Here is a 21,706-nt window from a genome sequence, read left to right on the forward strand (position 1 = left end):
CGAGTTAGCGGAGCACCTGAAACAACAAAAATAATATCAAAAAAATTGCTAAAAAAATTCGTCCACAACTAATTAGCGACTAATAAGCGACAAATTCTCATCCTATTTCCATGCTTTTACGAAAACACTTAAATCATTTTAAAGATGCGTGCTTTGCCTACTTAATGTTGAGTAAGCGAAGCACCGTAAAAACCAAAAAAAAAACAGAATTTATGGATGAAATACCTTCACAACTAATTAGCGATTAATTAGCGGCAAATTCTGATTCTATTTTCATTCTTTTACGAAAACACTAAAATCATTTTAGGGAGGCGTGCTTCGCCAACTTTACATCAAGTTAGCGAAGCACCCAAAAAAACAAAAAAAAATTAATTTAGAAAATTCATTTCTTCACAACTAAGTAGCGACTAAGTAGCGGCAAATTCATATTATATTTTCATTCTTTTACGAAACCCATAAAATCATTTTATGGGGGCGTGCTTTGCCAACTTTATATCAAGTTAGCAAAGCATCCAAAAAAACGAAAAAAAAAATTCATTTAGAAAATTCATTTTTTCACAACTAATTAGCGACTAATTAGCGGCAAATTCTCATTCTATTCTCATTTTTTTACGAAAACCCTTAAATCATTTGATTGAGGCGTGCTTTGCCAACTTTATATCAAGTTAGCAAAACACCCAAAAAAACAAAAAAAAAAATTAATTAAAAAAATTATTTTTTTCAGAACTAATTAGCGGCAAATTCTCATTCTATTCCCATTCTTCTACGAACGCTCGAAAGTCATTTTTTGCAGGTGTGCTTTGCTAACCTTATATCAAGTTAGCAAAGCACCTAAAAATAAAAAATAAAAAATAAACGACAAAATCGGTATTCTCACAACTAATTCACGACTAATTAGCGGCAAATTTTTTTTCTATTCCTATTCTTCTACGAAAACCCTAAAATGATTTTTCGGAGGTGTGCTTGCCAACTTTATATCAAGTTAGCAAAGAACCCGAAAAAACAAAAAAAAATTAATTTAGAAAATTAATTTCTTCACAACTAATTAGCGACTAATTAGCGGCAAATTCTCATTCTATTTTCATTCTTTTACGAAATCCCTAAAATGATTTTATGGAAGCGTGCTTTGCCAACTTTATATCAAGTTAGCAAAGCACCCAAAAAAACAAAAAAAAAATTAATTTAGAAAATTAATTTTTTCACAACTAATTAGCGACTAATTAGCGGCAAAAACTAATCCTATTCCGATTCTCCTACGAACGCTCTAAAGTCATTTTTCGGAGGTGTGCTTTGCTAACTTTATATCAAGTTAGCAAAGCACCTAAAAAAATAAAAAAAAAGAAACGACAAAATCGGTATTTTCACAACTAATTAACGACTAATTAGCGGCAAATTATCCACCTACTTTCGAATCGATTTGTGATAGCTAACTTGATGCTCATCAAAAATAATATTCTTCGCGGCGTTCATTGAAAGTTCTACTCTTACCGGCATTTTTCGGAGTTACACTTTTCGTAGGCGGCGGCGAAATATCCTGGCTGAAAAACATACCGGGTTAAACACACAGATGCTTTTAAGAAAAGCAGAAGATAGAGGAGAATTTGCAATGGTTATATCCAACCTTCATCAGTGCAGTCGGGCACTAGAATAAGATTTGACCACAAATAAAAGATATGTACCTAAGTTTTGTTATCCTATGACTAAATAACCAGTTAAAGTTCTTCCATTATATCTTTTCCCATGCATGAAATTATTCACGAATTACTTATTATACTAGGATTTTTTTACACACAGAAACTAGTATCGCAAAATTACGCCGCTTGTCCATAGAAACCAGGTCTTTGATACCTTGTTTATTATGAATTTTAACGTTTATCATTTTCAGTGACTGTTTATTGGAATTTATAACTTATATTGTGTTTATAAAGTTATATTGTGTTAAATTATAACATAGTAAAATACATATAAATAATGTACTACAATATAAATTTTAGAAAAACGTACGTCCACCGATAAGAGCCATTTTCTAATTATTACATTGACAGTAGGTACATATCAATGATATTACATACCGACGCACGTTTCACTTAATGTTTTAATTTAACTTTAGGCGAAGCAATGAAGCACTAAAAAGCCCAAAACCTAGGAATTTTGTGCAGTAAGATGAATCGTCATGTAACTCTTTGCATTCGATTCGAGACAGTGTCAGGCAATTTTGTGAACTAAATTGATCTCCAAGAAACGAATGGATCCGAACAAAACAAAAGTGAAAGATGTATCTACCCAAGTAGCAAAGCTTAAATGGAAGTCAGAACACCCTACGGCAGAAGGATGAAATATGGACTAAGATGGTTATACATTGGAGACCGTGGAACCACAAACTACAAAGGGGAAGGCCACAGATGCGATGGTCGGATAACCTGAAGAAACACACTGGGTCAAATTGGATGAAAATTTAACAAGATAGAGAGGCATAGAAGAAGAAAGAGGAGCCCTATATCCAAGGATGGATGTTTAGGGCTGATTAGATAGATAGAAATTGATCTCCGGCAAACACTTTTGTGCGTGAGAAAATGCATTTTCAAAGTGCATCTCGAAGAGATGGAAAATGAAAAATTTAGAACTCAGGAAATATTGACGGAAATTAGTTCACTTTTAATATTTGGGGTTTTGGAAGTCACCAAACATGAATTTCATGACGGCGATAGTCTCCGAGGTACCTGGTGCCCAGGGTGGAACTCGGCACCTGAGACGATCGAATAATTCGCGGGACAATCGAATAATTTGCTAAATGAAGATTGGATCGAAAAACTGAAAAATACGTGTTCAATATTTTTCAAAGATCGAATGACACTAAACACGACACCCTCACTCCACTCCCTGGAGGTGGGGTGGGGGTAACTTTAAAATCTTAAATGGATACCCCCATTTGACATTACAGATTTGGATTCTTCTTCTTCTTCTTCTTCTTCTTTTAGTCCATTTCTATCCAACTTTGGACATAGGCCTTCCCCAAATCTTTCCATTTCCGTCTGTCCTTGGCTGCGTTTTTCCAGTTAGTTCCTGCAGCTTTTACAATATCGTCCTTCCATCGCATCTGATGTCTGGCGTCTGACATCTTCCTGTCTGGCATTGTGGCCCGCAAATCTCCATTTTAACCCTGTTATATGTTCAGTTACATTTTTTACTTTTGTTTTCTCTCTTATCCATTTGTTTGATTTTCTGTCTTGTAGTTTTATTCTCAACATGGATCTTTCCATTTTTCTCTGAGTTATTTCAATTTTGTTTATGTTGGCCTTTGTTAATGTCCATGTTTCTGAGCCATACGTCAGAACAGGAAGGATGCACTGGTCAAATACACGAGTTTTTAGGTACTGTTGTATCTTTGTGCTTTTTAGTATCCATCTTAACTTTTCAAATGCTGCCCACGCCAATCGGATTCTTCTCTGTACTTCAATTGTTTGGTTCTCTTTATTAGCTTTGATTATTTGACCCAGGTATATATATTCGTCAACAACCTCAATATTGACATTATTTATATTTACATTTATTCTGTCGTTTGTATTTGTCATGATTTTTTTTGCAGATTTGAATTGCTTACGTAAAAATAAGCAACTTTTATTCGAGACATTTTTTCGAATTCTGGATAGATGGCGATATAATCGGAAAAAACGATTTATCGTGATACCAGAGGTGTAAATTATAGAAACGCACAGTGGGCCGAAAAATTCAAAAAGCGGCCATAAATCGATTTCGATGAAAGTATTAGTCTGGCTTTCAGAATTTGTAGGTACTCCGAGAAATAGATAAATAATGTTTTCCTAGAATTTGAAGCAGGTAGAAGGCATATTGCGGCAGCCATCGGTTCTCAAAACCAGACTTTTGTGTTAGGATCATTTCTTTGCGAACATTCATTAAGGGTCGATTTCTCATACCTGCGTTAATCTATGGTTCAGTTGAACCGGGTTCACGGGTGATCTCCGGTTCTGTTTGGAATGCATTTCTCATTGTGCGTTCATGTCAGTGCTCGTTCTACAGCTTTCGAGAAATGCCAATAGATGGCAAAAGTTAAAAACCTGTCGCCATTTTGAACTACCTTTTTTATGCTGTTTTTGAATAAAGTTAAATTTAAGTATTTATAATCAAATAGTCATTTTAATAATTATAAATAAATATTATAAAAACACAAATAATGTTATCGTTTATCGTTAGGCTTAATATAATAAAATAGGATATATTTATATTATGACAGCGTTTCGTGTTAATACAACGCATGCGTAGTCCATGAAATCATCTGAACTGAGTTCTGAAATCTTTGAACGGCCGAATTCCACCGTTCAAGCATCGTTCAAGTTTAAACTGCCGTCGGTTGAACGGGAATTGAGAAAGACGTTTTTGACTTTAAACTGACGTTTACTAGAAGTTCAGGTTAAACTGGAGTTGAACTCGATATGAGAAATTGGCCCTTAGTGTACTACTAAGGGCCAATTTCTCATATCGAGTTCAACTCCAGTTTAACCTGAACTTCTAGTAAACGTCAGTTTAAAGTCAAAATCGTCTTTCTCAATTCACGTTCAACCGATGGCAGTTTAAACTTGAACGATGCTTGAACGGTGGAATTCGGCCGTTCAAATATTTCAGAACTCAGTTCAGATGATTCCATGGACTACGCATGCGTTGTATTAACACGAAACGCTGTCATAATATAAATATATCCTATTTTATTACATTAAGCCTAACCATAAACGATACCATTATTTTTGTTTTTATAATATTTATTTATAATTATTAAAACGACTATTTGACTATAAATACTTAAATTTAACTTTATTCAAAAACAGCATAAAAATAGTAGTTCAAAATGGCGACAGTTTTTTACCTTTTGCCATCTATTGGCATTTCTCGAAAGCTGTAGAACGAGCGCTGACATGAACGCGCAATGAGAAATGCATTTCAAACAAAACCACAGATCACGGGTGAACCTGGTTCAACTGAACCATAGATTAACGCAGGTATGAGAAATCGACCCTAAATGTCAACTAGTGAATGTGTGTTATAAAGTGTCTGACTCAAGTGGTTAATTGTACAGAAAACTTTCTCAAGGTATGTATTTTCATGTTATATAAATACTTATGAATCAAAGTTAAATTAGTATACATATAGATATAATTACTATGTAGTCGATTTTATTGAAAATTTTATATTATACTTTAAAATTATGTTGAGATATAACATATTTTCCGATCCGATCCGGCTTTGAAAAAATATTAAAAAAATAGCTTGATCATTCCCTAATAACATACTAAAATTTGATAGGCGCCTTCAAGCGCCTTTTTGAGATATTTTGGTTTTGCTTATCGATATGCATGAACCATATCCAACGAATGTATTCTGTAACCATAACAGCACATTTTATTTTGTTATTTAAAATGTAACACCTAGTAATTTCTATTTTCTTGTTGCGTTACTTTATTTACCTTGATAGAGAATATAGTTAAGTTTGTTCGTAATGGTGGTTGTAAGTCTTATTTCATTTGCGTCTTCAAAAAATTTTTTTTATGTAATGTTTTTCTATATTTTTCACAGTGAAAATGGTCACCAGAAGGCAACTGTTTGACGTTTTGTATGAAAAGGATAAGTTACAACGTTCCAGTCGCACAGAATATCTGTTCAAGTATTTGGTGAGACACTACAAAATTGAAAATGATGCAGACGCCATGTTAAAAATGAGGATTTTCACTTCAAAGTTTTGCAACGTCGTTTATGCAAAGCTTGATCAATGTGGGAGAAAAACGGATAGATTTGTGAAAAATAATACAGCGTGGTTAAGTGTATGTGTATTTGAAGAAACTGGATTAGAAATTGATCCGAATGCTGAGCCACAACCAGGAACTTCATCTGGAGGTAGGCGTGGTCGTCCAAGCAAAGAATTTTCTGCGAGTAGTGTAAGATCAAAACGTCGAAAGACTTCAAAGCTGTCATCGACGTTCGAAACCGAGGAGCTTACTTTAGCTGCAAGGAGAAAACTAAAGACTGAAGGAAAAGACGATGCCGCAAAACTTGTCTCTGAAGCACTTTTGACTCCGACTCGAGCCGGTAAAATTAGGACAGCTTGGCAGAAAACTCAGAAGTCAAAAAAAATAATTCCACTCACCCCAGATGAAGCGCTATCAGTAATGATTGAATCAAAAGATACCAAACATTCATATCTTGTTCACAGACGAATAGCAAAAGAACATTTTGCTGATATATATCCGTCTTATCACAAGCTTCGAGAAGCAAAATTACGCTGCTATCCCCGAAAAGAAGGACAAACTGTAAGTGAGTCATGTGCAGAAATATTATTACAGGACCTCTTAGATCATACAGTTAAACGGATAGTAGAATTGCAAAAACCAGTTCTTCGTTCATTATCAACTGAACTTCTAAAGAATTTGAAACTGTTGCTGAAATGGGGATGCGATGGAAGCACCGGTCATTCACAATACAAGCAACTTTTCTCCGATAATAGTTTTGGTGATGGCGATTTATTTCTTACATCCATAGTGCCATTACAGTTATATGCGGAGCAACCTGGACAAGATAAAATTATTGTGTGGCAAAATCCCCGTCCATCGTCAACTCGATTTTGTAGACCTATACGCTTTCAGTTTAAGAAAGAAACGAAAGAGCTGACGGTACAGGAGACATCATATATAGAAAATCAAATTTCAGAACTTCAACCCACTATTGGTATGCTGGATAGTGAAGAAATTGCAGTTTCTCATGTTTGTGTGATGACGATGATAGACGGCAAAGTGTGTAATGCAATAACGGAAACAGCTTCTTCACAAACATGTTATATATGTAAAGCAACCCCCAAACAAATGAATGACATCGAAAAACTATTAAAGAGGGAAGTTGTCCAAGAAAATTTGAAATTTGGATTGTCAACTCTACATGCCTGGATCAGGTTTTTCGAATGTTTGCTGCACATTTCCTATAGATTAGAAGTTAAAGTTTGGCAAATTCGAGGAAGTAACAACAGAGCAGTTTTTGAAAACAAGAAACGTACCATACAACAAATTTTCAGAGACAGAACAGGTTTGCTTGTGGATATACCTAAGAGTGGAGGTAGTGGAACTACTAATGACGGCAACACAGCTCGACGATTTTTTGCTGACCCCTCACTGTCTAGTGAAATTACTGGCATAGATAAAGATGTCATTATGCGATTTGGTATTATATTACGCACCTTATCTTGTGGCTATGCAATCGATGTGCGAGCTTTTGAAGAGTATTGTTTGGAAACCGCAAAACTGTATGTCGCTAAATATTCATGGTATTATATGCCTTCTAGCGTGCATAAAATATTACTCCATGGAGCCATAGTAATCAAGGAGGCTATTCTGCCTATCGGTCAATTGTCAGAAGAAGCCCAAGAATCAAGAAATAAGGATCTCAAAAGTTTTAGGGAGAAACATACACGAAAAATTTCGAGAATATCAGGAAATCAAGATTTGTTAAACAGGCTCCTTATAACTTCAGATCCAGTAATTTCATCTTTGCGGCAGTACCCACTCCGAAAAAGTTCAAACATATCTTCTGAAGTTGTATCCTTGTTGAAGGCGCCCTCGTTAGAATCAATGGAAGCAGATTCTCTTAGAGCTCTACAACTTAATATGGAAAGCCGCCAAGTTTCTTCATCCGACGAGGAAGACGACAGCGCGAGCGACGTAGATTTTTAGTGGTAAGCATACTATTGTATTTACAAGGGCGGATCTAAGGGGGCCCAGGGGCCCATACCCCCCTTGGGATTCACATTTTGAACTGATTATAAAGTTAAAAATTAAATTTTAGTATTTAAGTATATCAAAGTAAGTTATAAGTATAATCTTTTAAGCACTAATATATTAGATTTTAAATAGACTTTATTTCATGCCATTTTTACCCCCTCCCTTGCTAGATTTTTCTATCGCTATGCCCCCCCTTGAGACTTTTCTGGATCCGCCCTTGTTTATTTATTTAGAAGCTAATAAACTTGTTACAGAGCGGAATTTTTATTTTTATACCTATTACCAAACATATTTTGATAAATTTCTCTAAGTTTTTTCGAATTTGTACCTAAATAATTTATAATCTTACTATACTTAGTAACAAGTAACGTATTTTACGGTAATTCATTTTATTTTGTTAATATTTTTTAACCATATAAACAATTAATTGCATAAAGATCGAAAAGTCTACTCAATGTAATTATTAACCTTATGGCCCCCCTAAAAGTTACGCCTGGGTAGTTTAATTTTTTTTATTATTTTTTCCTTTAAAAGACTACAATTTTAAAGCCCTTCAGCCCATTTTCAGATTTTTGACCGCTTTTTGCATTTTCTGGCCCACTGTGAAACGGTCTAATATCTCGAGAAATACACTTCCAAATAAAAATCCAAAAAATACGTTTTTAATATTTTTCAAGAACCTATCGAATAACATCAAACGCGATTCTCCACTCCACCCCCTGGAGATGGGGTGGGGGTTAACTTTAAAATCTTAAATAGGAGCCCCGATTTTTTTTTATTGCAGATTTTGATTCCTTGCGTAAAAATAAGTAACTTTTATTCGAGACATCTTTTCGAATTATGGATAGATGACGCTATAATTGGAAAAACACTATTTATTAGCACCCTCTATCAACAATTCTAAAAAAATGTTTAGAAAAAGTTACTTATTTTTTCATGAGGAATCCAAATATATAATAAAACATGGGGATTCCTATTTGATTTTAAAGTTACCCCCCTCCCCACCTCCAGCGGGTGGAGTGGAGGGTCGTGTTTGATGTTATTCGATAGCATCTTGAAAAATATTAAACACGTATTTTCTTAGTTTTTTATTTGGAAGTGTATTTCTGGAGATATTAGACCGTTTCTATAATTTACCTATGGTATCACGATTAATCGTTTTTTTCGATTATAACGCCATCTATACACAATTCGAAGACATGTCTCAAATAAAAGTTGCTTATTTTTACGTAAGCAATCCAAATCTGCAATAACAAATGGTGGTTTCTATTTAAGATTACCTCCAGGGGTGGAGTGGGGTGGGCGAGTCGTATTTAGTGTCATTCGATAGATTTTTGAAAAATATTGAACACATATATTTTGGTTTTACGATCCAATCTTCGCGAATTATTCGATCGTCCCAGGTGACGAGTTCCACCCTGGGCACCAGGTAATTCGGAGACTATCGCCGTCACGAAATTCGTGTTCAGTGACCTCCAAAACCATCAAGTATAAAAATTGAACTCATTTCCGTCAATATTTCCTGAGTAATAAATTTTTTATTTTCCATCTCTTCGAGATGCACTTTAAAGATGCTTTTTTCATGCACAAAATTTTTTGCCGGAGATCAATCTAGTTCACGAAATTGTCTGACACTCTCACAAATCGAATTCAAAAAGAATTCATCATAATGTATCCCAGACATTAATATTGATATTATCCATAAGTGTCCACGACTCAACTCCGTATAACAATATAGGAAAGACATAACAGTTTACTAGTCTAATTTTTGTTTAAAATCAAGTTTAATTTTTTATGCCAATGGCCTTATGTTTTCGAAGTATTTATTTATAGTGTAGGAAACAAAGGTTGAACCTTGCAAAATGGACACAAGTCCGGTTTTATTTTTTTCTGGTATATCAAGGGGTGCTTATTATAAGACTAACTTTTTCTGAAAAAATTTCGCCCCGGAACCTCTCTTTTCACCCCTTTAAAGGGGGTAATTTATGGTTTTTGCGGAACGTAGCCCTTCCTGTAACTTTTACAAAAAATTTCGTTTATAGAAATATGAAGAGGACTATATTTTCTACGATTTATTTCCGACACCATCTCTCTATCATCCACCGTTTAGCGGGTGTGGTGCCCTAAAGTTGACAAGTTTTTAAAAAAGATGTTTTAAAAAAAAAAGTTTTTCCCTAACTGTAACGGAAATTAAGAAGAAATCGTGGGGCAATTATTCACAAATAATTGACTGATTTTTTGGTATAGGTTTCACTTAAGGGTAATTGCCCTTTTTTTAATTACAGGGTGTAACATTTTAAAAAACCTCTTTTTATACCATCTGAACCGTTTATGCTAGAGCAGCGTTTCCCAACCGGTGGGTCGCGACCCACTAGTGGGTCGCGGACAGGTTTCAGGTGGGTCGCGGCTTGGCTCTTACAGTAGCTGAATAACGTAGATATATATCATCATGGGTGAGGGATGGGTCGCTAATATGAAAAAATATCAGAAGGTGGGTCGCCAGACATAAAAGGTTGGGAACCACTGTGCTAGAGTAAAAATACTTTCAGCGATTACCCATGTACTGGTGCTATTTACAAATTTGTATAATGTACTCCCATTTTTTCCCCGGAACCACCCAAAAAAAAAGAAGAATTAATAAATAAATTGATTTTCTTGGAATCCTTCACACACAATGCCCTTTATTAATATGTTTCATATATCATTTTGTGCACGTTATTATTACCCATGCATGGACACCAAAAGCAATTTCCTAGTGCAACCTTTGTAGCAAAAAAAAAAATAAATAAAATGGGGGGTTGAAAATTTTTTTTTGTTTTTTGCTTTTTGATCCATATGGGCATATGCTTCATCAATAGTGCTTTTCAAAAATATATATGGTTATTGCAACATCTCTGCCAAAACCACCCCTATCCTTGAAAATATACTGCAGAAACTACCCCTATCCCTTGGCGAGCATGTTTTTACGATTTTCTCATTACCTATGTATTCTTTTTAAACAAAACTTATACAAGGTTAAAGACCACCATTTACTCTAAAAATTATGTCCTATTCATTTTTTCGTATAAGCAACCGTTACGGCACAGTGGCGCCGTAAACCTCATATATGCTTTGACGGGCTCCAGTTTTTTTTTTTTCGTCATCTGTTCGTTTTATTGATAAAGTACTTATGCAAAATAAAACAACACAGTGTAACCTACAAATTATGACTTATGCACATTTTACATTCTTTGCTCCCCAAAGCCACAGTGGTGGCCCAAAATAGATTTTTGCATATTTTCGCCACCTACATGCATTTTATTGCATTAATGCTACCTTAACAGCACAATATTTACCCTTAAGTGGTCGCTACGCAGTGGCAGATCCAGGGAGGGGTGATGGGGGGTGATCACCTCCCCCCCCTCTCAAACCAAGTGATATTATATTCAAAGATTATAAAAATATTCATTTATTTTTATAGAGATTTAACCAATTGGCACTCCCCTCTTAACGATTCTGGATCCGCCACTGTCGCTAAAGCATAAAAAGTCATTCTTATAAAAATAATATTAATATAAGTAGTTCTATAAAAATTAATGAATATTTTTATAATCTTCAAATATAATATCACTTGGTTTGAGAGGGGTGGGGGGTGATCGCCCCCATCACCCCTCCCTGGATCCGCCACTGCTTAACGACCACTTAGGGGTGAATATTGTGCTATTAAGGTAGCATTAACGCAATAAAATATGTGTAGGTGGCAAAATATGAAAAAATTTATTTTGGGCCACCACTGTAGCTTTGGGGAGCAAAGAATGTAAAACGTGCATAGGTCATGATTTGTAGGTTACACTGTGTTGTTTTATTTTACATAAGTACTTTATCAATAAAACAAACAGATGACGAAAAAATAAACAAAAACTGGAGCCCGTCAAAGCATATATGAGGTTTACGGCGCCACTGTGCCGTAACGGTTGCTTAAACGAAAAAAATGAATAGGACCTAATTTTTAGAGTAAATAGTGGTCTTTAACCTTGTGTAAGTTTTGTTTAAAAAAAATGAATAGTTAATGAGAAAATCGTAAAAACATGCTGGATAAGGTATAGGGGTAGTTTCTGCAGTATATTTTCAAGGATAGGGGTGGTTTGCGCAGGGATGTTGCAATAACCATATATATATTTTTGAAAATCACTATTAATGAATCATATGCCCATATGGATCAAAAAGCAAAAAACAAAAAAAAAATTTCAACCCCCCATTTTATTTATTGTTTTTGGCTACAGGGGTTGTACTAGGAAATCACTTTTAGTGTCCATGCATGGGTAATAATAACTTGCACAAAATGATATATGAAGCATATTAATGAAGGGCATTGTATGTGAAGGATTCCAAGAAAATCACTTTATTTATTAATTCTTCTTTTTTTTTGGGTGGTTCCGGGGAAAAATGGGGGTGCATTATACAAATTTGTAAATAACACCAGTACATGGGTAATCGCTGAAAGTCTTTTTACTCTAGCATAAACGGTTCGGATGGTATAAAAAGGGGTTATTTAAAATGTAACACCCTGTAATTAAAAAAAGGGCAATTACCCTAAAGTGAAACCTATACCAAAAAATCAATCATCTATTTGTGAATAATTTCCGCAGCATTTCTTTTTAATTTCCGTTACAGTTAGGGAAAAATATATTTTTTTTTAAAACATATTTTTTAAAAACTTGTCAACCTTGGGGCGCCACCCTTGCTAAACGGTGGATGATAGAGAGATGCTGTCGGAAATAAATCGTAGAAAATATAGTCCTCTTCATATTTCTATAAAAGAAATTTTTTGTAAAAGGTACAGGAAGGGCTACGTTCTGCAAAAAACATAAATTGCCCCCTTTAAAGGGGTGAAAAGGGGGGTTCCGGGGCGAAATTTTTTCAGAAAAAGTTAGTCTTATAATAAGCACCCCTTGATATGCCAGAAAAAAAATAAAACCGGACTTGTGTCCATTTTGCAAGGTTCAACCTCTGTTTCCTACACTATTATGCAAAATTTGTTTTGTAATTCTGCATTATGTATTTTTGACCAAAACAGAATTTCATAATTACTCTAAAAAATTAATAATAAAACTGGCATAACAACTGGAGACAGAAGAATGATTAAAATGACTAAAAAATGCAAAGTATTTATTTATGCAAAATTTGTTTTGTAATTCTGCATTATGTATTTTTGACCAAAACAGAATTTCATAATTACTCTAAAAAATTAATAATAAAACTGGCATAACAACTGGAGACAGAAGAATGATTAAAATGACTAAAAAATAAAAATTAATGGAGATACGTAATCAAATAGAAAACCAAATAAAAAAATCTTTATAAGCATGAACAGTGAAAAATCAAAATAGACCGGGGCAGTATCGTCGCCCCCGCTAGTGAAATCACTCAGATTCGATTTTTTTGCACAAACTTACTCAAAAAGAGGTCCTTATAACATATCCACAGGGTGCCGGGCGGTGCCGTGGTCGAAAAATTGTTTAAACAATTTTTTTAAACAAATTCACAAAAATGATTTTTTCATTTCGAACAAAATTTTTTTAGGTAAATTGGCTTATTCTGAGAAAAAAAGATCTCTTGTGATTTTTTCTAAAATTGATTGTTGTCGAGTTATATGCGATTAAAAATTTGAAAAATGTAAAAATGGCCATTTTCAAGGCTTAATAACTCTAGTAAACATTATTATTACGAAATTCAAAAAGTGACCAAATCAAGTTTCAAACCCCTTCTTCAAGGTCCTGAAGAGATCTTTGTCATTATTTTATTACAAAGCTGTTATTTTTAATTATTAACAATTAGCGCTATAGTCCAGGATGTATCCGTCGCCCCCGTTATTGAAATTATTCCGATTCCATTTTTTTGCAGAAACTTACTCAAAACGAGGTCCTTATAACATATCCACAGGGTGCCGAGCGGTGCCGTGGTCGAAAAATTGTTTAAACAATTTTTTTAAAACAAATTCACAAAAATATTTTTTTTTTATTGCGAACGATGTTTTTTTTAGATAGTTTGGTTTATTCTGAGCAAAAAAGGTCTCTTGTGATTTTTCTCTAAAATTGATTTTTGTCGAGTTATATGGCCATTTTTGCATTTTTCAAATTATAAATCGCGTATAATTCGACAATAATCAATTTTAGAAAAAAATGACAAGACATTTTTTGCTCAGACCAAATTATCGAAAAAAAATTTGTTCGAAGTGAAAAAATTATTTTTGTGAATTTGTTTAAAAAAAATTGTTTAAACAATTTTTCGACCACGTCACCGCCCGGCACCCTGTGGATATGTTATAAGGACCTCGTTTTGAGTAAGTTTCTGCAAAAAAATGGAATCGGAATAATTTCACTAACGGGGGCGACGGTACATCCTGGACAATAGCGCTAATTGTTAATAATTAAAAATAACAGCTTTCTAATAAAATAATGACAAAATTCTCTTCAGGACCTTGAAGAAGGGATTTGAAACTTGATTTGGTGACTTTTTGAATTTGATAATAATAATGTTTAATCGAGTTACCTTAAAAATTAGGCTATTGATTATGTTCAAAATAAGAGAGCTAAAAGGAACTACAACGTTAATGGGATTTTATTGTCTCATATGGTCAATGGGCCTCTAAGTTTGAAAAAACCGCGGAGTGCTACCATTTAAATGGGTGCGTTTTTGAGAAAGGGGTGAATTAGTCCCTAGGCACAGGGCGAATTAGGGTGAGTTCTATTCACTCTTGGTACAAACACTTCTACAGGAAAATTTTTCCAGGTTAAATTTACTATGTAAATATCATATCTTAAAGTCCAAAGTATTTTTTTTTACAAAAATATATTCAAAAGAAAAGCAAGAAAAAAACACGAAAGAAAGCAATTTTGTTTTTTGCCCCATAACTTTTTTCCACAGCGATATAGGTATAGGCATTGCTTCAGCGAAAAATAACTACCATCCTTTCTCTTTAAAATAACGTTTGGAAGAAGTCTCTATAGTTTCCGAAATAGAGTTTTTCAAAATTTGCCGCTCACAGAATTTTTAAGCCATTTTCCCCATTATTTCGCAAACATTGTTCTGTAACTTTTTTCTACGCATTTCTAGGTATATGCAATGGTACATTTAGTAGAAAGAGAAGTCAATTACCTTTAAAATGGTCTATTGTATAAGGCTGTACGCCTATTTTTAAACAAGTTATGCTTTTCCAAGGTTTTATACTTTTAATGATTTTTGATATTGTTTATGATTATTTTTTAAACTTCTCATTATGACTTTTTTTCTTGTACATTTAGGTATATACATTGTGGAATAAAAAAAGCTTATTTTCTTTACTTTAAAATGGTGTATTGCAAACACCTCTAGGACTATTTTTAAACAAGATATCCGTAGGATATCCAAGTGTATCCGTAATTTAAGAAAAATTTTAAAAAAATTTCATTTTTTCAATTAGAAGAATATAATTGCATATTGTAAGATAATTTTTAATTCCAAGTAACTTTTCTTAATAACACTTTTCGATATTGTGAAATATAAAGGTACTTTACTCTTGAGCGAAATTCATATTTTTTAACATACCTCGTACACTATTGATAAAATTTTATATCTGATGATTACATCTTAGGTTTTAGACTATGCAGAGCATTTTATAAATAATAATTTTTTTTCATAAAGTTAATAATAAAATGTTTTCCATATGGTTCCAACTTAGTGGGACCAATTGCATGTGTATATGCCAAGCTTTGAAAAAGCATATCTTGTTCAAAAATAGACCTAGAATTTTTTACATTACACCATTTTAAAGTAAGAAAATAGGGTTTCTTTTTTATTGGACAATGTATATACCTAAATATACAATAAAAAAAGTTATAATGAGAAATTTAAAAATAATCGTAAAACATATCAAAAATCATTAAAAGTATAAAATTTTGAAAAACCATATCTTGCTTAAAAATAATCATACAGTCTTCTACGATAGACCATTTTAAAGGTAATTGACTTTTCTTCCTACTAAATGTAACATTGCATATACCTAAAGCTGCGTAAAAAATAGTTACAGAACAATGTTTGCGAAGTAACAAGGAAAATGGCACAAAATCGCTGTGAGTGGTGAAATTACAAAAATCATATTTTGGAAACTATAAATCATAGAGACTTATACCAAACGTCATTTTAAAGAGGAAGGATGGAAGTTTTTTTTCTGTGAAGTAATGCCTATACCTATATCGCCGTGGAAAAAAGTTATGGGACAAGAAACAAAAATGCTACCTTAGGTGTTTTTTTCTTGCTTTTCTTTTGAATATATTTTTGTAAAAAAAAATATTTTTGACTTTAAAATGTAATATTTCGATAGTAAATTTAACCTAGAACATTTTTCCTGTAGAAGTGTTTGTACCAAACGTGCATAGAACTCACCCTAATTCGCCCTGTGCCTAGGGACTAATTCATCCCTTTCTCAAAAACGCACCCCACTAAATGGTAGTACTCCGCGGTTTTTTCATATCTAGAGGTCCATTGACTATATGAAACAATAAAACCCCGTTAACGTTGTAGTTCCTTTCTAAAATACGTAATCAATAGCCTAAATGGCCATTTTCGCATTTTTCAAATTTTTAATCGCATATATCTCGACAACAATCAATTTTAGAAAAAAATGACAAGAGACCTTTTTTGCTCAGAATAAGTCAATTTATTTAAAAAAAATTTGTTCGAAATGAAAAAATTATTTTTGTGAATTTGTTTAAAAAAAATTGTTTTAACAATTTTTCGACCACGGCACCGCCCGGCACCCTGTGGATTTGTTATAAGGACTTCTTTTTGAGTAAGTTTGTGCAAGAAAATCGAATCGGAATAATTTCGCTAGCGGGGGCGACGATACTGCCCGGTCTAAAACTGGTATGACTATAACCGGAAATATCGAAAGAATATAAATTAAAAAAAAATTGAAGCACCCCAATTTATTCCAAAAAATATGGAATGATGTTCTCTAAAACAAATTAACGAACATTATGTTCTCGTTACAAAGTGTCACCATGTAGACATTATAACTGACCTTAATTTCTTTTTAATCGTAATACGCACACAATAAAAACAACAATAATAATGACTAAGTCGGAATGCACCACTTATGGTTGATTGTGCACTTTTTTATTTTGCTTCCTTTTTAAAAATAGGTACAAAGGTTTCGAACGTGATTTGATTGCATATTCCTTCTTGCGCATAAATTTAAATGTATACAATGGGGCCACGATAGGAAGATAAAAAATACAAATTACTACCAGGGAGGACAAGGTAGTCCAGGGAAATAAGTGTTTTCAGGACTTCGCAATAGCCAGATGGCTATATGTATAACGCATAAATAACAAAATAACGCAAAATATGGAAAACATATTAAATTGTGAGATAAAAAGAAATGAAACTAGTAGTTGGGAAATTTAGGGATAAAAACCTATAAATTTACATTCTATTTATTGTTTTTCACCTTTAGACGTGATAGCCCCGGATCCGCGTACCAAAAAAAAGTTGATTAATAGCAAGCTGAAAATTTGTTAATAGCTTAACGGTGTGTAGTCGGACAAACTTTGATGTACGGGAATACTGTAACAGGGAAGTTTTAATTGTGGAACAGTTTAAAAATTTGGAACGTCAGATTACGAAAACGTCCCATGTATTTTGTCGGACAGAACATCCAATTGATTTGTTACCCTTTCATTAAACTCTCATGCGAAAATCATACTGCTACTAACCAACATGATTCCTGGGTAACCGGTCAATTGCTCGAAAATCAATTGCTCGACATGAAAATTGCTCGAATAAAAAAGAAAATTATATATCCAAAATATTTATTCAAAATAATACAAAATATAGACATAAGAAAGATTCTTGAATTAGGACAAATTATGTGATATGTCACATATATAATAGTATATTAATTTATGCTGAAAAAGTATTTATTACAAATCTAAACTATCTTTGAACTTTTAAAATAATAAGAAAAATAACGGTTTTGATTTTCTCTCATTATGACAATTAGGTATTATAATAATTTCCAGGTATTAGGGAAAGATTAAAATCATTAAATACCCATTAACATGCTTACCCATTACCAATGTTTCTTTATTGGGTATGTATTGGATTTTTGTGGATATTTTGTGGATTATTGTGACTAAATATTTTAGATATATACTTCTCTTTTTTATTTTATTTTATTTTATTCGAGCAATTTGTATTTCGAGCAATTTTCATGTCGAGCAATTGATTTTCGAGCAATTGACCTAGAACCTGATTCCTGTCATTTGACATGTTCTTCGTATTCCACTCATTAAAATGCCCAGTTGGTGATAAACACCAGTCTGATTTTTGCATGAGAGTTTAATGAAATCGTAACAAATCAATTGAAAGTTATATCCGACAAAATATATGGAACGTTTTCGTACTCTGACGTTCCAAATTTTTAACCTGTTCCACATTTATAACTTCCCCTGTTCCAGTATTCCCTATTCATCAAAGTTTGTCCGACTAGACACCGTTAAGCTATTAATAAATTTTCAGCTTGCTATTTATCAACTTTTTTTGGTACGCGGGATCCAGGTCTATGACAATTTTAGTTGACATACTCCTCTGATACGTCTAAAGGTGGGAAACAATAAATATAATGTAAATTTATAGGTTTTTATCGCTAAATTCCCCAACTCTACTAGTTTTATTTCTTTTTATCTCACAATGTACAGTAAACCTATACGTTTTTTTGAAGAAATTTCAGCGTTGTTATTAACAATTTAGTGCGAATAATGCTATTTTTTCGAATTTTCGCTTACCATTACAAATAGGACTGGATCCCACGTACCAAAAAAAAGTAATAAGCTGAAAAGTTGTTAATAACTTAACGGAGTCTAGTCGGACCAACTTTCTGGGAACACTGGAACAGTGGAAGTTTTAATTGTGGAACTTGATTTTAATTATTGTGGAACGTGTCATCCTGACAAGTTTATGATTGTGAAAACTAGCAGGTTGTTTTTAAGTATATTCAATAATACACTTTATATAATATATTAGTATGATACAATTGATCCAAAAAATGGCAAAACCCAGACATCCAAAAGTTATCCTCCAACACCAAATTGTTCTACACTCACCGGCAGAGAAAACGGGCACCCCAAAAAATGGGTCATTTTTAATGTCTTGTATTTCCTAAACCTGATGTCCGATTTAAGTAATTTTTTTAATATGTTATAGCGTTATTCTTTATCAATATCGCTGTAATAATATTGCTTCTAGACAGGTACATTGTCATTGTATACAGGGTGTACGAATCAAACTGTGTTTTTTTCTCAAACTTTGGAACACCCTGTGGAATGTTCTAGCTTTTATAAAATACTAAAATTAAAACCCAACTATAGCCACAGATTTTCTTAACATTCTGTTTTTTTATTCATTGGCTTATGTTGGATAATAAAAAAGTTAGGCACTTTAACAACTACCCCTGTTTTTCGTCAATACAGGGTGTTTTTAAATAAGTACGGCAAACTTTAAGGGGTAATTCTGCATGATAGAATAATGACAGTTTGCTTTATAAACGTATGCCCGCAAATGCTTCGTTTCCGAGATAGGGGGTGTTGAAATTGTTCTTACAAACTGACGATTTATTTATTGCTCTAAAACGGTTTGTGATATGCAAATGAAATTTGGTAGATTTTAAGAGCTAGTTATTGCGCATTTTTGGCATACAATTGAGAATTTTATATTCACCATTGGCGTGCATACGGGATATATCTAAAATATTTATACCCGTATGCACGCCAATGGTGAATATAAAATTCTTAATTGTAAGCCAAAAAATGCGCAATAACTACCTCTTAAAATCTACCAAATTTCATTTGCATATCACAAACCGTTTTAGAGAAATAAATAAATCGTCAGTTTGTAAGAACAATTTCAACACCCCCTATCTCGGAAACGAAGCATTTGCGGGCATACGTTTATAAAGCAAACTGTCATTATTCTATCATGCAGAATTACCCCTTAAAGTTTGCCGTACTTATTTAAAAACACCCTGTATTAACGAAAAACAGGGGTAGTTGTTAAAGTGCTTAACTTTTTTATTATCCAACATAAGCGAATGAATCAAAAAACAGAATAAGAAAACCTGAGGCTATAGTTTGGTTATAATTTCAGTATTTTATAAAAGCTAGAACATTCCATAGGGTGTTCCAAAGTTTGAGAAAAAAACACAGTTTGATTCGTACACCCTGTATACAATGACAATGTACCTGTCTAGCAACAATATTATTACAGCGATATTGATAAAGAATAAGGCTATAACATATTAAAAAAATTACTTAAATCGGACATCAGGTTTAGGAAAAACAAGACATTAAAAATGACCCATTTTTTGGGGTGCCCGTTTTCTCTGCCGGTGAGTGTTAGGAAATAGTGGAGGATGAAAAGTGGAGGTTTTCGATACTTTTGTATTTTTTGGGCAATTTATAATATTATTACTGATATTTAGGGTAAATTTATAATATTTCGGGTATTTAAAATTATTTTGTTGGAAATTACTGTTGAAAAGATATTCATGCGGTATTGTCCATAGAAAGTTCAGCCTAGGTTTCTCTGTACCACAGGTTTATATAGTATAGGCCTGTGGAAGCCTCTTTTCCCTCTAAAAAGTAGGGCCCCTTGAGAAGGTGGTGAGATTGACTTTTCTTGAAGGGCACCAGCGGCCACCGAAATAGAAAATTTTATCTACAAAACACAATCAAAGAAAAGTTCTTTCTTCAGTAATAATTAATAATATTATAAATTGCCCAAAAAATATAAAAAGTATCGACAACCTCCACTTTTCACGCTCCGTAACTCTGGAACCGTTGATTTTATAACAATTATGTATAGGAGCTTTTCTGTTTTAAATTTAATGTATAACATTTCTGTATACTTAGAACATTTTTTACTCTAACTAAAGCATAGTTTTAGAAATATTGACGAAAACGTAAAAAAACTACTAATTTACCGACTTCTCCCCCATCTCCCCCTCAAACCGGACGCTCAAAATGGTGTAACTTTTTACTGAACAATATGTGGACCATAAAGAACAATTTGGTGTTGGAGGAAATCTTTTACTTTGGATGTCTGGGTTAGACCTTTTTTGGACCAATTATACTACACTACCTCCGTAACTTTGGAACCGTTCATTTTAGGAGGATTGTGCATAGGGCCTTGTTTATTTCAAATTTAATGTAGAACATTTTTGTATAGAAGGTTGTTCATGCTAAACCGCATAGTTTTAAAAATATTGACGAAAAACCTAAAAAAACTACGAATTTACCGATTTCTCCCCCCTCTCCCCCCAAACCCGGCGCTAAAAATGGTGTGACTTTTTTCTGAACATGATGTGGACCATATAGAACAATTTGGTGTTGGAGGATAACTTTCACTTTGGATGTCTGGGTTTATTACGTCTAGTTATACCCTACTATATTAACAAATGTTTGTCAGACAGATATGTTGGGCATTTTAATAAGTCCGACACGTAGAACATGTCAAACGACAGGAATTATGTTGGTGGTAAATATCAGTCTGATTTTTGTATGAGATTTTAATGAAAGGGTAACAAATCAATTGGAAGTTTTGTCCGACAAAATACATGGGACGTTTTCGTAGTCTGACGTTCGAAACCTGTAACCTGTTCTACAATTAAAACTTTCCCTGTTCCAGTGTTCTCGTACATCATAGTTTGTCCGACTAGACACCGTTAAGCTATCAACAAATTTTCAGCTTGCTATTAATAAACTTTTTTTTGGTACGCGGGATTCAGGCCTAAAAGGTATCTATTTATACTAATGAACTACTTATACTTTATGAAAGATGAAGGCTTTTACTTTTAATTTTATAGTTAAAAAAAAACGGTTTAATACCGAAAAATCGTTTTGCAAAGTTGGTATTCT

The 21,706-nt window shown here is 33.3% G+C and overlaps 2 protein-coding genes across 2 annotated transcripts in view; one reads left to right on the forward strand and one right to left on the reverse strand.

The window, feature by feature from the left end:
• LOC126884513 (uncharacterized protein DDB_G0284459) overlaps positions 1-21,706 on the reverse strand; it is a 244,961-nt gene that overhangs the window by 106,341 nt on the left and 116,914 nt on the right. The window lies entirely within an intron of this gene.
• Positions 5,149-8,374, forward strand: LOC126884514 (uncharacterized). The gene has a single exon (XM_050650453.1). The coding sequence runs from the start codon at positions 5,592-5,594 to the stop codon at positions 7,725-7,727; it is 2,136 nt and encodes a 711-aa protein (XP_050506410.1). The 5' UTR covers positions 5,149-5,591; the 3' UTR covers positions 7,728-8,374.

This window comes from Diabrotica virgifera, chromosome 5, assembly GCF_917563875.1.
Source record: "Diabrotica virgifera virgifera chromosome 5, PGI_DIABVI_V3a".
Taxonomy (NCBI): Eukaryota; Metazoa; Arthropoda; class Insecta; order Coleoptera; family Chrysomelidae; genus Diabrotica; species Diabrotica virgifera.

Coding starts and splice junctions, on each gene's coding strand:
- LOC126884514 (XM_050650453.1), top strand. CDS start 5,592: ATGGTCACCAGAAGGCAACTGTTTGACGTTTTGTATGAAAAGGATAAG.